Genomic DNA, 17,207 nt, shown 5'->3' on the forward strand with positions numbered 1-17,207 from the left:
CGTCAAAAGGAAGAAGGAAGAAGGAGACATTGTTGAGGGAATTTCTTCCTCGGAGAATTCCTAGCCAAGGAATTCGATTTGTCTATTGCTAAACAGCAGCAGAGAGGAGCAGATCTACTAACTCCAACAGGGAGTGCGTAGGCTAACCTTGTACTGCGCGGAGGAGAGAGGAGACAATTCGACATTTCATTGGCAGAGACGGTAGCTAGTGGGTTCTGAGATCAGGATTGGTTGGAAGGTGCATCCAACTATGTGATCTGGAAGGCAAGGATCTCATGCCTTCTGGATGAGCACGATCTCAAAACTGTTGGAACTTCTAAGTCTAACTATTAGAAATCCTTCATGTACTTTCTGATTTATTTCTGCCTACTTGTTTTGTTTAATTAACAAGTTATTTACCATGTAAACACTGAAAGTAAATACAAGTACATGCTCAACACATTACAGATCATCAACTGAAGGAAAAACAAGCACACAAGTGACACTGTTGCTTTTGGACTGATGACCCCGGAAAAACCCAATGCAGGAAAACCGATGCAGCTATCTGAGGGTTTTATTATTAAGCAGTTTTAGAATACAATCTGGGTCCCAAACTGGCTCACCCAACAGATAATGATCTCAGCAGTAGTACCTCTTAGTCAGAGACAGATATTTTGGCTAAAAACCTGAATGAACAATCCCACAGCTCCCAGCTCTAATCTGCCCCACGAAAATCCTAATGTCTGCCTCTAGGGGCAGCGTCAGCCCTTCCTGGCCCAGCGTCAACCCAATAACCCCTGCGTCAACCTCTGGAGGCACTGCGTCAACCTCTAGAGCCTATGCGTCATCCACACTGGCTCTCTGAGGCACTGCGCAACTCTTGGCTACCTCTGCGTGGGCCCTAGCTGGCTCTGCATCCCTCTCTCCTAGCTTCTGTGCTGATTCTCCTGGTACCCTCTCTGCCTCTCTGCTTTTGTATTCGCTGCCCCTCAGCTGCAACTCTAATCACTCTTTCAACTTCCTCAGCAAACCCTTCCCCAGAAAATAGAAATCTTGATCAACTCGTTGTGTTCTCCAAGTGACCCTCAAGCCTCCTCTTATACTTTTCTCGTTGACAATTCAACGGCCAAGATTAAGTCCCTAATCAACGAATAAGATTAAATTTGGCTTGATCCATGACTTTTGGACCCTTCTAACACAGTTTAATATTAATTAACATTAATATTTTATTTTCCCTAAGTTTAGACTTGGGGACTCTATTCAAAATATTAATTATTTTAATATCTCCCAAACTGTTTAGAATTTGCCCAAACCATTTTTGGGTATTGAAGATCCCATGTGCTTTAGCCTCTCCACCAATTTTTGTGGCTACAGCACATATGATGCTGCCCCAAATCAACAAAAACCTATGTCGACAGTGTGGTAGTTGTACCCACGGATCTAGATCCACTCAAAAAGTACAAGGCTGAAATGGTAAAGGCCGATCGATTGATCCTCGATGAAGTGAGAGATCACATACTATGTCACATTTCCAGCAAGGATACTACCCGGCAGATGTGGGAAGCATTGGCTACACTATATGAAGGATCTTCCAAGCAACGGAAGATGTAGTTGGAGCAGAAGATGAGATCCACGCAGATGCAGAAGGGGGAATGCATTGATCCGTTCCTAATGAAGCTTCGGAAAATCTGAGACTCGTTGGCAGCTATGGTGTCAACAATTCAACCTACCGAGATGGTGAGGCTAGCCCTGAATTCAGTCTCAGAAGAATGGCAAGTGTTTATCCAGACTATCCTAAGCAGAGAGAGATTGTCGAATTGGGAAGGAATGTGGGCCACTCTTCAGCAGGAAGAGATGAGGAGAGACTTAGTCAAGTTCAAACTTGATAGCAGCAGCAACAGTGGGACGAAGCCAAAGGAGGAGGAAGAGAATGTAGCCCTTGCATCAAAGGGGCAGCAGGAGCAACAGAGAAAAAAGACAAACATCTCGAAGATCAAGTGCTTCTAGTGTGGTGAATTTGGTCACTACGCTACACAATGTCCTCTCAAGAAGAAAGACAAGGATGAGAAGCGTGATCCGAAGGCTGCATCCGCAAAGATCAAGGACGAGGAGTTTGCCATGATTGCCCAAATACCTCCAAGGAAGAGGTGGGGTGATATAGAACTATAGTTTGAAAGAACTACAGATGGGCGGGATCCTTGAGGAGTCCACCTCTTGGATCAAAACCTTGCTACAGGAGCCCCGATCAGAAGTAGCAGGATGGACCAGTGTCAGTTAGTGCAGAGGAATGCCAGAGTGACAGTTGCAGTACCTAGGAATGCCAGAAACTGAGTAGCGCAAAGCAGAGTTGGCAGCAATGCAATTGGCATAGTGTAGAGTCAACAACAACACAGAGGCTTCTGAGGGTCAGCACAGAGACTAGCAGCAGTCAGAACTCCAACAACAAATGCATCATGCTTAACACCTATTCAATAACTTTGGATGCAGTGATGGCAGTGGTAGTGCCAGCAACAACACAAATGCAGAACTTCTGAGGGTTGCAGTACAGATGCAGTGTTGGGAGTGGTAGGGTCAGCAACAGTACAGATGCAGCACTTGCATAGTAGTTGGTGGGCAACGATGTCAAATATCAATAGTGCAAAGGGATATGTTTCAGAGTCAGAGTGATGCTTCAACAGGTTGCATTACTAGAGCACATTCCTCACTAAAAGGGAGTGTTGATTTTTGGTAGCATCTGATGTGCTCTAAGCCTCAAAATTTGCAAGGAGGTTAGGACACATTTATTCCACAATACCCAGAAATCGTTATGGCAAATTCCACATGGAGACGGTTTTATTAAAATAATTAATTATTTTTAATGGGTGCCTAAGTCTAAACTTAGGAAATTAAAATAATTAAAGGGTATTAATCAAACTAAGGGTGAAACTTCTAGAAGAAGACAAAGATCGACTCCAAATGATCTGAGCCATTGATAAGAATATAATTTGGGTCGTTGATTACTCAACTGGAGGATTATAAGGACTTCGATGGGCATTTGGAAGACACATTGGAGAGAGATCAAGAGATTGAATTTCTCAGAGAGGGCAGCGCAGCAGTTGCTAGAGAGAAGATCGAAGTGATTTCTTGCAGTGACGAGCAGGGATAGTTCCGATTGGAGAGTTTCCTAATCCAGGAATACATCGTAGAGGAGGCATAGATAGATCTAGAAGAAGCAGCACAGAGGCCACGTTGGGCAGTGTAGGGCCACGCAAAGGCAACGCAGAGCTTCAGAGGGAGTCTAAAATTCAGCTGGGAAGTCGAGTTCCAGAGCCAAAAGTCAGGGTGTGAGACCGGAGAGCCAGAGGAACAAAGCTCCAGACAGCAGGAGATCCGGGAAGAGGTGACACAGATCCCCAGAGAGGTTGACGCAGAACTGCATAGGCTGATGCAGTAGCTGCACAGAGCCAGCGTGGGGCCAGCCATCCAGGGCCTGGATCAGTGTCGGATCGCCAGTGATAGTGTGAGGTATTTCTCACTAATCTTCTACGAGTCAAATTCTTTGCATTGGATAGCCAGTAAGGCATCCAAAGATTGTATTCAGAAAGCTACTGCCTAATAATAGAAACCTCAACTGCTGCACCAGTTTTCCTGCATTGGGTTTTTCCAGGGACATTTGTCCAAAAATAATGGTCTCATGTGTTGTGTATTTCTTTCTTTCTCAGTTTCTCGTTTTCACATATTAATTTAATTAGTGGAGGCTACAGTGTATTGGTTTCGATATTTAGCGTAGAAAATAGTAAATAATTTGTTTGGTAATTTAACAAATAGAAGCTTAATCAGTTGCTGCAGTAGAAATTTGGGTCTTTCAAATTTTCACAACCATAGTTTTCCTACTCTTCGCATTTTGCAATTTAGTCCTTTTCTTATTCAAATTGATGATGAGCTAGCAGAACCTTCCAACAATACCTCACTGAAAAGACAATGCCAAGAAGTCGATGCTAACATATTCCCATAACTTTCTCTAATGTCTTTGAATGCATCACATTCCAAAATGAAATGTTTTTTCGATTCCACTGCCCAGACGTGCAAAATATACACACTCGTTCTTCCCAAGCTTCTTTAGGCCTTTTCCATCGTCCTGTTTCACATCGAAGTTGATGCGAGTTGGTTCTTAATTGAGCAATAAGAACCTTTTCCCTCCACGGAATGCTAGCTCCAATGAACTCATTTTGTTTTAGATCACACGTAGAGCTGAATTCCTCAATGTAGTACTTCTTCTTTCTACCCAACTCTTTCCCCTTATCCATTTACGAAACTTCTCCATAACAAAATTATTTAGCTCCTTGTTATTTGTGGGACAGATATTGAGGTAGATATTCCATTTTTGCATCCATGTGTGGTTTTGTCTCGTCCATATTTTCTTTCTTTCACTCATGTCTTCATTGAAAATAACATTAGGCCATCTATCTACTCCCATTTGCTCAATTCTTTTTAGATATCTTATAAACCGTACCATAGAAATTGCTTCGTAGGGAGTTGCCCCTGTTTCACTCAACATTATCTCATAAGATACTGAACTTTTTATTTTGAACTTGCTCATGATCAAGAGTTTTTGGATTTTCTCAATTTGTTTCCATTTTGAGACAGGGGTACCGCTAGCCCACAATTCACACCCATATAGCATCACTAGACAAACTAGGAGTCCAAAAAGTTATTTAATGGTTTTCCAATCCCATAACTCTGCCTCTCTACATCTGTTTTGAAGAGCATATAATGCTTTCCACCCTCCTAAAAGTCTCTTCTTTCTACAGTCCTCCCAATTAAGTTTGTTGTTGAAATCAATCCCAAGGTACTTGTACTCATTTACTTCTTCGAGAATGTTGCCTTTAAAGAAGAATGTATGTTGGCTCTACTTCCTTTTATTAGAGAAAATCATTATTTGGTCTTTCTAGTATTGACTTGCATCCCCACTACTCTACGAAAATGCTCAAGGGTATATAGGTGCGTCTGCAATCCAAGGGCCGATTTAGAAATCAAAACAAGACCATCAGCATATAAAATAAGCTTTATCACAAACTCCCCCAACAGAAAATCATCTCCACCTTGTATAACATCTAAAAATGACACAGGTATGTGTAGTGGTGGTGTGGTATGACAACAACTGGCATATGGAGACTGCTTGCAAATAGTACACAAAGAAGCACGGGTGGGTACAACGCGCAATGGAAAAAAAACAGTTGATCATACAAACAGTACGATTGCAATTGGACAGAGCACATGGGGTTCTTGTATAAACAATAAACAATTAAATAACTTTGATTGTATGTTGTATCAGTGTTGAAAATATCGATATCGGCAAAATATCGGCAAGGGTCCAGAAAATATCTTATCGGCAATATCGGCAAAAATATCGGCAAAATATCGGCAAATATCGGCAAGCATAAAAAATAATTTTTTCAAATTTTTAAATATAGCCGATATTTTGCCGATATTTTCAAAATATCGCGATATTTTCAAAATATCGCGATATTTTGCCGATATTTTCCGATATTTGCCGATATTTTGAAAATATCGTGATATTTTCAAAATAGAAAATATCGCGATATTTTCTCGGCGATATATCGTTTTGCCGAAAATATTGCGATATTTTCGAATATCGCCGATATTATCAACAGTGTGTTGTATGATGGACATGTCTCCCATTTCGTACGGAAAATTGTTGAATTGCTTGAATCGTATGGTTATAAGAGGCAGACCATACAAATTGATTTAAAAATGATTGTACAAAAATGTATTGCAGAGTGGTGGTTGGGATTTGTATAGGCGACTACAATTGGGATTTATATGATTTTTGGTACGCTATGAGAATGTGTTGCTAGCTGACCCTTTTTTTTAATATTTAATGATAGGTTATTAAGTCGAACTCCCTACTAGTATGGATTGGAAAGGGACATCACAGAGAGTGGCTAAAAGCCTATATGGCCAATGATGGCCAAGGTCAAGAGGAAGGCTCTAATACCATATGTGACAAACGAAGTTCGCTTACATGCAAATTATTCGTAATATAGGGAATATGAAGTTATCCATAAGGATAAATTAATTATATAAGTTGAGTAAAAATTATATGATCGATTGTACAGTGAGGGCCCTATACACACACACATATATATAGGAAGGATGCCCTTTCATAAATAGTCATGCCCCTTGAGACATGACTATTACTTATTAATTATATAATTAATTATTTAATATAATGAACATAATTAGCTATACTTATTAATTATTATTATTATTATTATTATTATTATTTATTTATTGATATATGTATGTTCATAACACTACCCCAAGCAAATGACCGCCAGAGAACAACCTCAGCTCTTGGCCCAATCTCATGCAGGCCTGTAATGTTTGCCTTCCATACTTCAAATATGAATATGGGTGGTGATGGGTTTTCTGCAGCACAACTTGAAAAATGATTTTGTCATTAAAAATATATCACTGCTCGAATAAACATGAAAACATATAAAGTGCAAACACTAGATTTCTCTCCCCTTGATTCTCTTCTTTCATGCATAAGGAACAAGTCCTTAACAACACATAAATGGAAAAATAGCGTCAAAATTACAAAACAATGTAAACCAAGAGAGACTTGTAACCAAATTAGTAAAAGAAAATAATCTGATCCACTAAAAAGAATAGAAGTATTTGGAAATCCTTTTTTTGCTTATAATTACTAGTGTCTAGTTAAACATGAATAGCTACTTGTAATCCATGAAAAGAAAAATAATACCAAGAATCCATTCCAAGGAATTGATGTCTAAACCACCTTACCTTCTAAAGAAGCCACAGAACGCAACACCAAAGTAAAGTATGGAGGCATCTTAAATTGGTAGTTCAGGGCTACTGACCAGATTTTTCCAAGAACCTACATATATAAGATTGCCAATCACCAACATTCAAATTAAAATCAATAGTGTCGAACTGATACACCAGAAGTTAGTAGCTTTTGTGTGTTTAAATCATGTGTCTTCCACTACAAATCAAAACGGCATCAATATCTTAGAGAGAGGATGATACTATTCATTTAACTGTTTTATGAACCTTCTATTATAGCAGTAACATCAAGACCTTAGAATGTTATGAGTCCAAATTCATTTCCTGCAACATATAGCAAAGTCACATGTTTTATACCTAATCTAAGCTTCAACTATGACACTTTAAACTAGTAGCCTTTCTGCATCTAGATTAGTGGAAAACTCGACCACATAATTACTGATTTTAAAGTGCACAGAGAATCTCCATTCCTCGCCAACTCCTACATAGAATTTCGTCTACCATAGTATAATAAAGCTAAAGAAGGTATAAAACCTGCTACTGAAGGCATAATACATTTAGAGTAGAAAATTGAAGCTATACTTAAGTTGGACATACCTTTCACGTGGAGATGCATATTTTACATTATGGTCTTTCAACAAAAAGATAAAATAGGCAATACGGTAAAACAATGTCTACAAAATTTTAAAAGATAAGTGTCTCAACAGAGAATGGGATAAATATCTATGTGCTACATAAAGAATAAGTAGGAAATACATAACTATATGCAAGAGATAAGTTGATAAGTATCAAAAAAGTAATTATAAGTTAAGAACAAAGCATAAATAAATTAATAATATTAAAGAGACAATCTTTCATGGAAAGGTATCAAGGCACCACTTTAAGAATATCTATATGGGGCCCCTTATTGTAAATAGATATCATTATTCGTCTTCTTATATATATTTTTATCATTTCTCATAAATTGAGTAGATCAGCAAAAGTTAGTTTTACACTCCACCAGTATTAGAGGAAGAAGACCACGGCCACCCAACAGCATTTGACATTCGAAAGATTAAAAGGAGAGAATTCCTAAAGTCTACATACGATAAGCAAATGCTTCCAATTATACATGCATTAGCAAAAAGGTGTCAATTTCTTCTAGGAAGCAAGTTCTTGATAAATACAAATCCAAAAATCGGCTTTTTCCGGGAACAATTGTCCAAAAATAATTGTCATTTTAGGTGTGTGTGCTAGCATATTTCTAAGTTTCCAGCATTTATTTTCCATAGTATTTTTATGGTGAAAAATTGCATTGTGATTTATTTGTTATTTGTCGTAGCAAATAAACTACATAATTAATTTACAGTTAGAGGAATAAATTTCCAGTTGCTCCAATTAGACTTGAAACTTTGACATTTCAAACCCACTTTGGGGCCCCACATGATGACTTACATGAAAAATTAGGGGCCATCCCCTAATTCATCTTTATTGGAGCCCTCTCTCTCATCATGGCACTTAGAGGACTCAACATGGCCCTCCAACGACCCTACATCATCATGACATCATCAACTCGGCTTGCATATGGATGGCTAATTCATAACTTGTGATAACTACTTGGTCAGCTTGTGACCAAGACTTGTTTTTAGCACATTATTTTATAATTTTGGGGGCTCATTAGGCTAATTTGATTTAGAGAGACTCATATAAATAGAAGTGAGTCTCATTTGTGAGAACTCATCATTATCACTTGGATTCTTCTCTTGTAAAAGAACTCGCACTTTTTCTTTGGAAGCTATTGGAGTATCTTGGATGCACTATGATATTTGGAGCTGATTTTTTATCTTGTCTTGTAACTAATTCTTGAATATGGATGGATATATTGCATGATTATCTTGTAAGTTCTTTTGTTGATGAAATCTTTCTCTTGAAAAGGTCTAATGTATGTACTTGTTGAAACTAATGTAATGTTATTGTGACCTAATTTTGTTTAAGAATTTTTTTGGAAGCTATTTGGTTGGCTCTTGCATATGTTACTCATTATATAACATGCAATGAATGTTCGTAGTGATGAAATGTTATTTTTCTTCATGAAACTCCATATTCTAATAGTAGGTAATCATTGAAGGTTGGTAGCTAGGGCATCAACTTTTGACCCCCTTCATGTTGATTTTTGGTAGCATCGGATGTGTTCTAGCCTTGAAATGTATAGGAGAGGCTAAGGCACATGAGATCTCCAAGACCCAGAAATCATTTTGAGAAATTCCACACGGATGAGGAGTTATTAAAATAATTAATATTTTTAATGAGTTCCTAAGTCTAAACTTGGGAAACTAAAAATATTAATGGGTATTAATAAAGATAAGGGTGAGAAGCTTCTAAGAGATGAGGATCAAGTTAGTTTTAATCTTAGCCGTTGATTAGAGACTTAATCTCAGTCGTTGACTCATCAATAGAAAAAGTATAAGAGAAAACTTGAGGATCATTTGGAGACACACCGGTAGATACTCAGTATCTCAAGGAAAATCGATTCTCAAGAGAGGAGATCGATTTCAAAGGGAGAGTTGCAGGGTGGAGGAAGAGGGCATCAGCAGCAGGCTGTGTTTGAGGAGGAGGTGACGCAGAGACCGCGAGAGAGCGCAGAGAGAGACGCAGTCCAGAGGAGAGATGTAACCCTCACGCACGCTGACGCGGAGGGATGCAAAGTTGCTCTGAGTCACGCAGAGTGACGCAAAGGTGACGCAGGAGTGGGAGAAAGGTCTCCAGATTGTTAGAAAGTTGCAAAGGGAAAGTCTCAAGTGTTTTCTTTGAGTTTCTCTGTAAAATCATTCCTTGTAAAAGCAATTGTTGTTGATTAATAAAACCCTCATCTGCTGCACCAGTTTTCCCGCATTGGGTTTTTCTGGGGACAATTGTCCAAAAACAACTGTGTTGATGTAATTGGTTCTTGTGCATGTATTTTTTCTCTGTGTAATTATGTGATAACTGCAGTAGAATTTATTTTAATATTTGTTGAAGGGATTTCGTAAATTAATTTTTGAGAAGAATAAGTAGGTGAAATAAATTAGTTGTTGCAGCTGAATTTCAGTTTAGAAATTTTCACACTTCAGATTAGATATCACTATAATATCGGAGATATGGTGTAGAGAGGAGTTGTATGACTCCATCACATTTCGATTGATAAGCAGATAACATACATTCTTATCAAGCATTTGCTGAAAGGGAAGTTCTTGGTCTTTAGAGAGCAACTTAGACTAGTGGATGTGACCCTCCCAAGAAAGGGTCATGGCTAATCGAGAACACTGAGCTATGCTTTTCCCCCTATTTGAGCTCCCAGGGTGGGAATGGACCCAGAGAACTCCTGGGGTTGAGGGAACTCTTGGACAATAAGATAGACTGTGATCATTACCTCCCATGGTAAGTGGTATCCTACTTATTGTCACTGTAGGGTGTGTGTTATCCTTGTCGATTTATGGCAAGTGGGGTATCCTATGTTAGTTTTTGTAGCATCATATGGTGTTCTAGTCTCAAAACTTTGTGGAGAGACTAAAATGCAAGTGTCCTCCAAAACCTAAAAATCGTTTCTGGAAATTCCACCTAGAGATGACTCAATTAAATTAATTGACCATAATATTTAAAAAAAATCCTAAGCCTAACTTAGGAAAAATGGTTAATTAAAAACAATTAATCAAGAAAGGTGAGAACTCTCTAGAAACTCACATGTATCGACTTGGAGATGATCTCAGCGATCGATTAAGTTTTAATCATAGCCATTGGAGTCCCAACTGGAGATTATAAGAAGAGGTCAATGGGTAGATGGAGAACACACTAGTCCAAATACTCTGTGATCTGGGCAGTTCAATTTTCCAATGCAAGTGATTCTATAAGAGAAATCAAGCCAATAGATAGAGCAGCGAGTGGCAAAAGGGCAACATAGCAGTATTCCGGAGGAGTTTCCAATTCCAAAGAGTCAGAAAGAGGAGGCAAAAATTTATCTCCAAGAGGCAGTGTAGGGTTTGCGCAAAGCCTCAAGTGAGCAATTCAATTTAGCTGAGGAGAAGCTCATTTTCAGTTCCAGACATCGGGAAGATTTTCCAGAGTGCCGAAGAGATAGTTTCCCAATCAACAATAGGCAGGACAACTTGATTTGCATGAGTTCCAAGTTGAGAGTGAGAAGGCTTGCACTAGGGTGATGCAGGGCCTGTGTAGAGTAGGGTGGACGGCTTACTTTTCAAAGGCAATCAAGTGTCGGGATTGTTCGGAGAGAGGGTAAAATCCCTCTACATATTTTTGCCAGTATTTCTCTTGGAGAGAATCGTCAATTTGGAGACTTTTTTATTGCACTTAGAAATTTTGTTGCTGCATAATAATCAAAACCCTCATTGTTGCACCAATTTTCCCACACTGGGTTTTTCTAGGGACTTTTGTCCAAAAATAACAGTGTCACAAATTTTATGTGTGTGCTAGCATTTCTCAGTTTCCGACATTTTTACTTCCGCAACATTTATTTTATTTTGTGATGAAATTGCAGTGTGACTATTCGATATTAATCAGTAAATTAATAAACTGAATAATCAGTTAGGAAAATTAATTTCAGTTGTTTCATTTCAAGGAATTTTAACATCCTCCTTTACCATCAAGTCTGGGACCTGACAGAGTATACCCCAGCATGCATCCTACCCACAAGTTGGGCTTGTTGGGATTGCCATTCTTTTGGCCAATGGGTGAGGAGAGACTTGGGTGTGTGTGATCTTTACCACTGATAAGTTTGGTATCCTCCCCAAGTTAAAGGATGCAAGTGTTCTACCACTTGATTCTTGAGGATCAAGTTGGGAAGATCAGCGGACAATCCGATACACTGTGATCCTTACCTCTCATGGTAAGTAGTATCCTGCCTATTGTCATTAGATATTGGGTGGCAGATTGATCTCCCTTATGATGATACTTCTTTAGATGGAGAGTTTTCAACAGATGAGCAGAGACGAGATATGATATGATACAACGATGATGATGACGAGACATCTGAGATGAGACATATGATGCAGTTGGAAATTCCTCCTTAGCTGAGAGGGAGTGTTGAAAATTGGAAGCTAAGGGAGCAATTCTCTCCTTGGAGAAGCCCTACATACCCCTCTAGCCCTTGGAAAATTTATTTTTTCTCATGGGAAAATATTACTTTTAATGCTTGTCCATGTTGTTGAAGTTTCTAAGTTTACTTAATTTAGAAACCCTTCATGCACTTTTTCTGATTTATTCCTACCTACTTGTTAATTTTTCTTTAACAAGTTATTTACAAAGTAAATACTGAAAATAAACACCAGTGCATGCTCAACATATTACAGATCAGCAACTAAAAGAAACAAGAACAAACACACCACATGACACTATTATTTTTGGACCAATGTCCCCGGAAAAACCCAATGCGAGAAAATCGGTGCAGCTATCTGAGGGTTTTCTTATTAAGCAATATCAGAGTACAATCTAGGTGTCGTAACTGGCCTACCCAATAGAGAATTTCCTTAGTAGCTATACCTCACATTTTGAAAGAAATCTCCTGGCTGAAACCCCGAAAAACCCTTCTGGCAGCTCCTCAGCACAAAACTGCTCCTACAACCCCAGTGTCTACCCAATCTAGACTGCGTCAGCCCCTCTCTGTCGCACGTTGGCCCTGCGTCAGCATTTCTTGGCCTACGTCAGCTCCAAAAGGCCCTGCGTCAACTCTGGGAGCCTCTGCGTCAGCTACGCTGGCCCCTCTGGTGCTTTTTGCAGCACTTGGCTGCCTTTGTGTGGCCCTGCGTGAGCCCTTGCTGGTTCTACGTCACCCTCCTTGGCTATTGTGCTACTCTCCCGGCACAATCTTTGCCTTCTCTATACTCAATGCCCCTCAGCTACTCTCCCGATCACTGATTCTATCTCTCTTAGCAAACCCCGCTCTAGAGAATAGAATGATTGATCATCTGGTGTAATCTCCAAGTGACCCTCAAGCCTCCTCTTATACTTTTCCTATTGACGATTCAACGGCCGAGATTAAGTCCCTAATCAATGGCTAAGATTAGATCTGGCTTGATCCATGTCTTTTGGACCACTCTAACACAGATTCATATTAATACACATTAATATTTTATTTTCCCTAAGTTTAAACTTAGGGACTCCATTAAAAATATTAATTATTTTAATATCTCCTGATCTGTTTAGAATTTGCCCAAACCCTTTCTGGGTATTGGAGATCTCATGTGCCCCAACCTCTCCACCAAATTTCGTGGCTAGAGCACATCCGATGCTACCCCAAATCAACATGTCACATCAAAATGTACAAGTCAACTTGGAAGAGGAGATTCGTCCACCAAAGCCACATATAAAAAAAGTAACTTGACATCACTTGGAGGCATCACATGACACATCATTTCTTCTTTGATTGGTTCAATCTAGTATGAAATTGCAGGGTCCGAGTTCACTTGATTGAAGATGACTTAAATGGATTGCCATTCATAGGGAGAATTTCTCTATAAGATCTTTACTTCAATTACCATTTGCATTATATGTATATTCTTTACTATTGAAGTATGATTTATGGGCATGAACAGACAAATATCTGACATTGTTGATCTACAACAAAGTTCTGATCTAAGGAGAGAGAGTTTTCCCTTTCTCTAAGCCTCAGTCGCACAGAAGTAGGGTTCAGGTGCGACAGTAGCCTCTCAACTGCACGAAAGTAAGGTCAAGGGTGTGATTGTAGTCTCCCAAGAGGAAGCCCTATGGGTGCGACTATGCCTGTTGGTCACAAAATGAAGTTTTGCGCATGAAATCAGAAGTACACCTGAAGGATGTCAGTTCTGTAGACATGAAACAGACAACAGAAAGTTCTATGAGGAAGGAAGTTTGAATAATATGAATATATAGACTGAACTTGTGTTTGCAAGTGACCAGGATATGCATATAGATATTTCAATATGGTTGAAGTTTGTGCTACAAAAGTTTGACATCATTTGGCTGATTGATATAGATGAACAGTGATTGGAGTTTTAACATGATGCTTGATAATGACATAGAACTTTGACTTGATGTTGAGATATGTTTCGGACTATAGATCTGTCTATGATAACAAATTTGGAATTTGACCCGATGACTAATGATTTGATTTGACGACTGATGATTTGCCTTGATGAGAATGATATATGAACTTCCAATTACTAATATTGGTATTTGATAATGATTTTGTATTGGCCTCTGTGTTCTTAGCACAATGGTTGAAGTATTGACAGTTTTAATTCAATATGAAGTAGTCCCTCGATAAATGGATGGAACCTACATGACTTATCCTTGGTGTATGCATTTGCATCTAGTGACTTATATTATGACCAAGAGGATGACTTGATGAAGTTTGGTTTGATATTGCTTATGACAATTTGTTGGCATGACTTGATACTTGATATGAGCTCTACCTATCACCTGGTCTGTAATATTCCTAATTAGCCATGGCTAATTGGAATATTCGATTTTGTTCAATTTTTGCCTTCTATAGTTATTTGTAAATAAAAAAAGTGAGGAAGGGGGACATAACTCACTTTTAGAATAAAAAGTCACTTCCTAGTAGCACAACGTTGTGACTTAAAGGGGAGCCAAGGGGGCCAAAGGGGGACGCAGAAATGGAGCCCACACAAACACATGGAGGAACTGCGCAGGAGGGAAAAGAACACGTGGCAAGAGGGGAATCACGCAGGAGGAGGTGAGCCTTGGGATTGAGAGAGGCAAGGGCTATAAAAGAGAGAGGAACCCCCTCATTTGGATCATTCTGTTATGAGCATTTGTGATAGTCATTTCGACTTAGAGCACACTGGCTGTTTAGCTAGTCTGCAGCACTGTTTAGTGCATTGAGTGTCTCTGTTTGGAGATCTCACCCTTAGCCTCGGGGGACTTTGAGTGCCTGCTCAAGCAAGGTATTCCCATTGGCATTTCAGCAGTAGTTTCATCAGCCTTTTTGCAGCAGTAGTGGCAGCATTTTGGAGGACTACGCAACACTGAGAGGAGGATGCAGTTCTTTCTGGCAGGAGTCTGGGTTGAGGATTTGCAGGAGGTTTTGTGCTGAGAGGTAGAGCAAGGGATCAACCCTTGCATATTGGGGAGTTTTGGCAGGGATTTCAGGCAGGTTTCTAGAGTATCTCATTCAGTGGTAGCGCAAAGCAGTGAGGAACTGCGCAAAACCCCAAGGGGGTGATTTTCGGGGGTCAACCATTCCACGAGAGCTTTCTAGGTTTTTCTGGGTTTCTCGAGTCCGATTCCAGAGTTTCGGCTTTTTTTTAGGAGGGGAGCAGCCCCAAATCCTCGATTGATTTCTAGCAGCACAGCAGTTTCCCAGTAGCTTGGACACAGATCAGAGAAGGGCCATTCCTTTGCTATTCTAAGCATATTTCTTCACTTGCCTTGTGCAAGTAGAGGTGCCATCTTCTTGATCACCTCCTGTATTCATTTTATTACTCAGTATAATAAAATGGCTTAGCATTCTCTCTGCATTTCTTGTGTATCTGCTTATGGTTTATTTGATATATATATCGTATCACTGTTATTTGTATCTCTTTGAGCATTCTTGGCTATTATCCCACTTGTGTGTTTTTATTATATTCTTAGACAGAGTCTGGAAAGGGCCAGGTAGCCTCTAGATCTCGTCCTCTTTTTAGAGGCGACATATCTGGTAAATGCCCTCCCAGTCCATCTCTGGTTGGAGTTTGCTTATGTTTGGGGTATATTCCTGATAAGGGATATTACAGTGGTATCAGAGCATAGATCTGCCTCAACATGTGGAGCTAGCAATCTATGACACCAGGAGAAAAACCCTATATCTGTTACAGAGGTCGGAGGTACAGAGACAATGGGCGTAGGTTGGAGAACACCTACGGAGAGGGAGACTGTGTTCCGGTGGTGGATGCAGAGCAGGGGGAGCCTGTGGTACATGCAGAACAGAGGGAGCCTGTGGTGGATGCAAAACGGGAGGCTCCAAAGGCAGATGATGATGGGAAGAGATTTGGAGATATGCTCCTCAAATCAGTGCAGGATCTGTCGAGACAGATTGACGTGATGGGGCAGAGATTCACGGCAGCAGAGGCCAGACAGCGTGAGAGCCCACGGGTTTTCCAGGTTGGTGAGGGATCAAGTGCATCCCACCATTTTCCAGAGCAGCGTGATACTGCGCAGCAGGTGGCCTCACATGCCCCTACACGCTCTACCATGCCCACTTTCTCAGGAGCAAACACGAGGGTCGTAGCCCAGCAGGAGGCAGAGCGCGGACATATGGGCGATTATTTTGCAGAGTACCAGCCCTATAGGTAGGAGTTCAGGGAAGCCCTCTCGTATAGAGATTTGGTTCAGTTCCAGCGGGATAGTAGACCCCACAACCATCACAGAGGGTACCGGAATTACCATGATGGTGACACCCACCGTGCAGCGAGTAGATTCCACTTGCCTACGTTTGATGGTCCATCAAACAGTTCGGCAAAATCCTGGGTGGAGAAGCTCGACATTTATTTCCAGCTTAACCAGATGTCGGAGACAGAGGCCATCAAGGTGGCAACATTGCATTTGGATGTTGAAGCCCAGGATTGGTGGTTTCATGGGATGGTTACACTCGGGCACTCTACAATGACGACATATGCTGAGTTTACCAGGAGATTGATGGAGCGATTTGACTGGAGGGATCCAGAGCAGCATTTTGTTGAGCTGACAAGGCTCAAACAGACAGGGAGCCCAGAGACCTACATTGCAGATTTCTTGAGGGTCTCCGTGATGGTGCCAGACCTATCCATGGCGCGGAGGGTCTATATGTATGTTGAGGGGTTAGTAGAGCCACTTCGGGGTCTAGTTCGATCCACTAGACCAACCACACTCCAGGACGCTATCAGCAGGACCCGGGACTTACAAGATGTCTTACCCAGGACCCAGACACCTTACCCCCAGAGACATACTTTCCAGTCTAAGGGGAAGGACGTGAGGATTCCACCTCCAAAGGGGAATCCAAGACGAGTACAGCTTGATGATGATGCCAGGAGGGAGCTGAAGAAGAAGCGGTTATGCTTCACATGTCAGGAGCCGTGGGCATCAGGACATAGATGTGCTGCTGGTAAAGCACATTTTATTGAGGTCTTCTCTGAGATCAATGGAGAAGAGGATGACGAGGATGATGGGGAGGCCGGAGATAGCCATGCCATACAGGGACCTTTACCACCTCCACCACCAGCAGCAGGAGGTGCATCATTTCCACCCACCAGAGGGGCCCTTGCAACATTGTGAGGAGTTCCCAAGTATCTGACGCTACGCGTACGAGGGACAGTACATGGCCAGCAAGTATCAGTTTTGGTTGACAGTGGGGCAACCCACGACTTCATCGATGTATAGATGGTTGAGCGGAGAGGTATACAGACAAAGAGCTTCGATGGGTTTTTAGT

The 17,207-nt window shown here is 40.6% G+C and overlaps 1 protein-coding gene across 1 annotated transcript in view; it reads right to left on the reverse strand.

The window, feature by feature from the left end:
* The window catches only part of LOC149226454 (uncharacterized), a 513,224-nt gene that overhangs the window by 205,183 nt on the left and 290,834 nt on the right, over positions 1-17,207 (reverse strand). Inside the window, exon 12 of the mRNA XM_089377495.1 lies at positions 6,790-6,883. Coding sequence (XP_089233621.1) covers positions 6,790-6,883 — 94 coding nt within the window. The remainder of the gene's footprint in view (positions 1-6,789; positions 6,884-17,207) is intronic.

Source organism: Pinus tabuliformis, chromosome J, assembly GCF_031772625.1.
Source record: "Pinus tabuliformis cultivar Carrire ecotype Pingquan chromosome J, CPIR1, whole genome shotgun sequence".
Lineage (NCBI taxonomy): Eukaryota > Viridiplantae > Streptophyta > Pinopsida > Pinales > Pinaceae > Pinus > Pinus tabuliformis.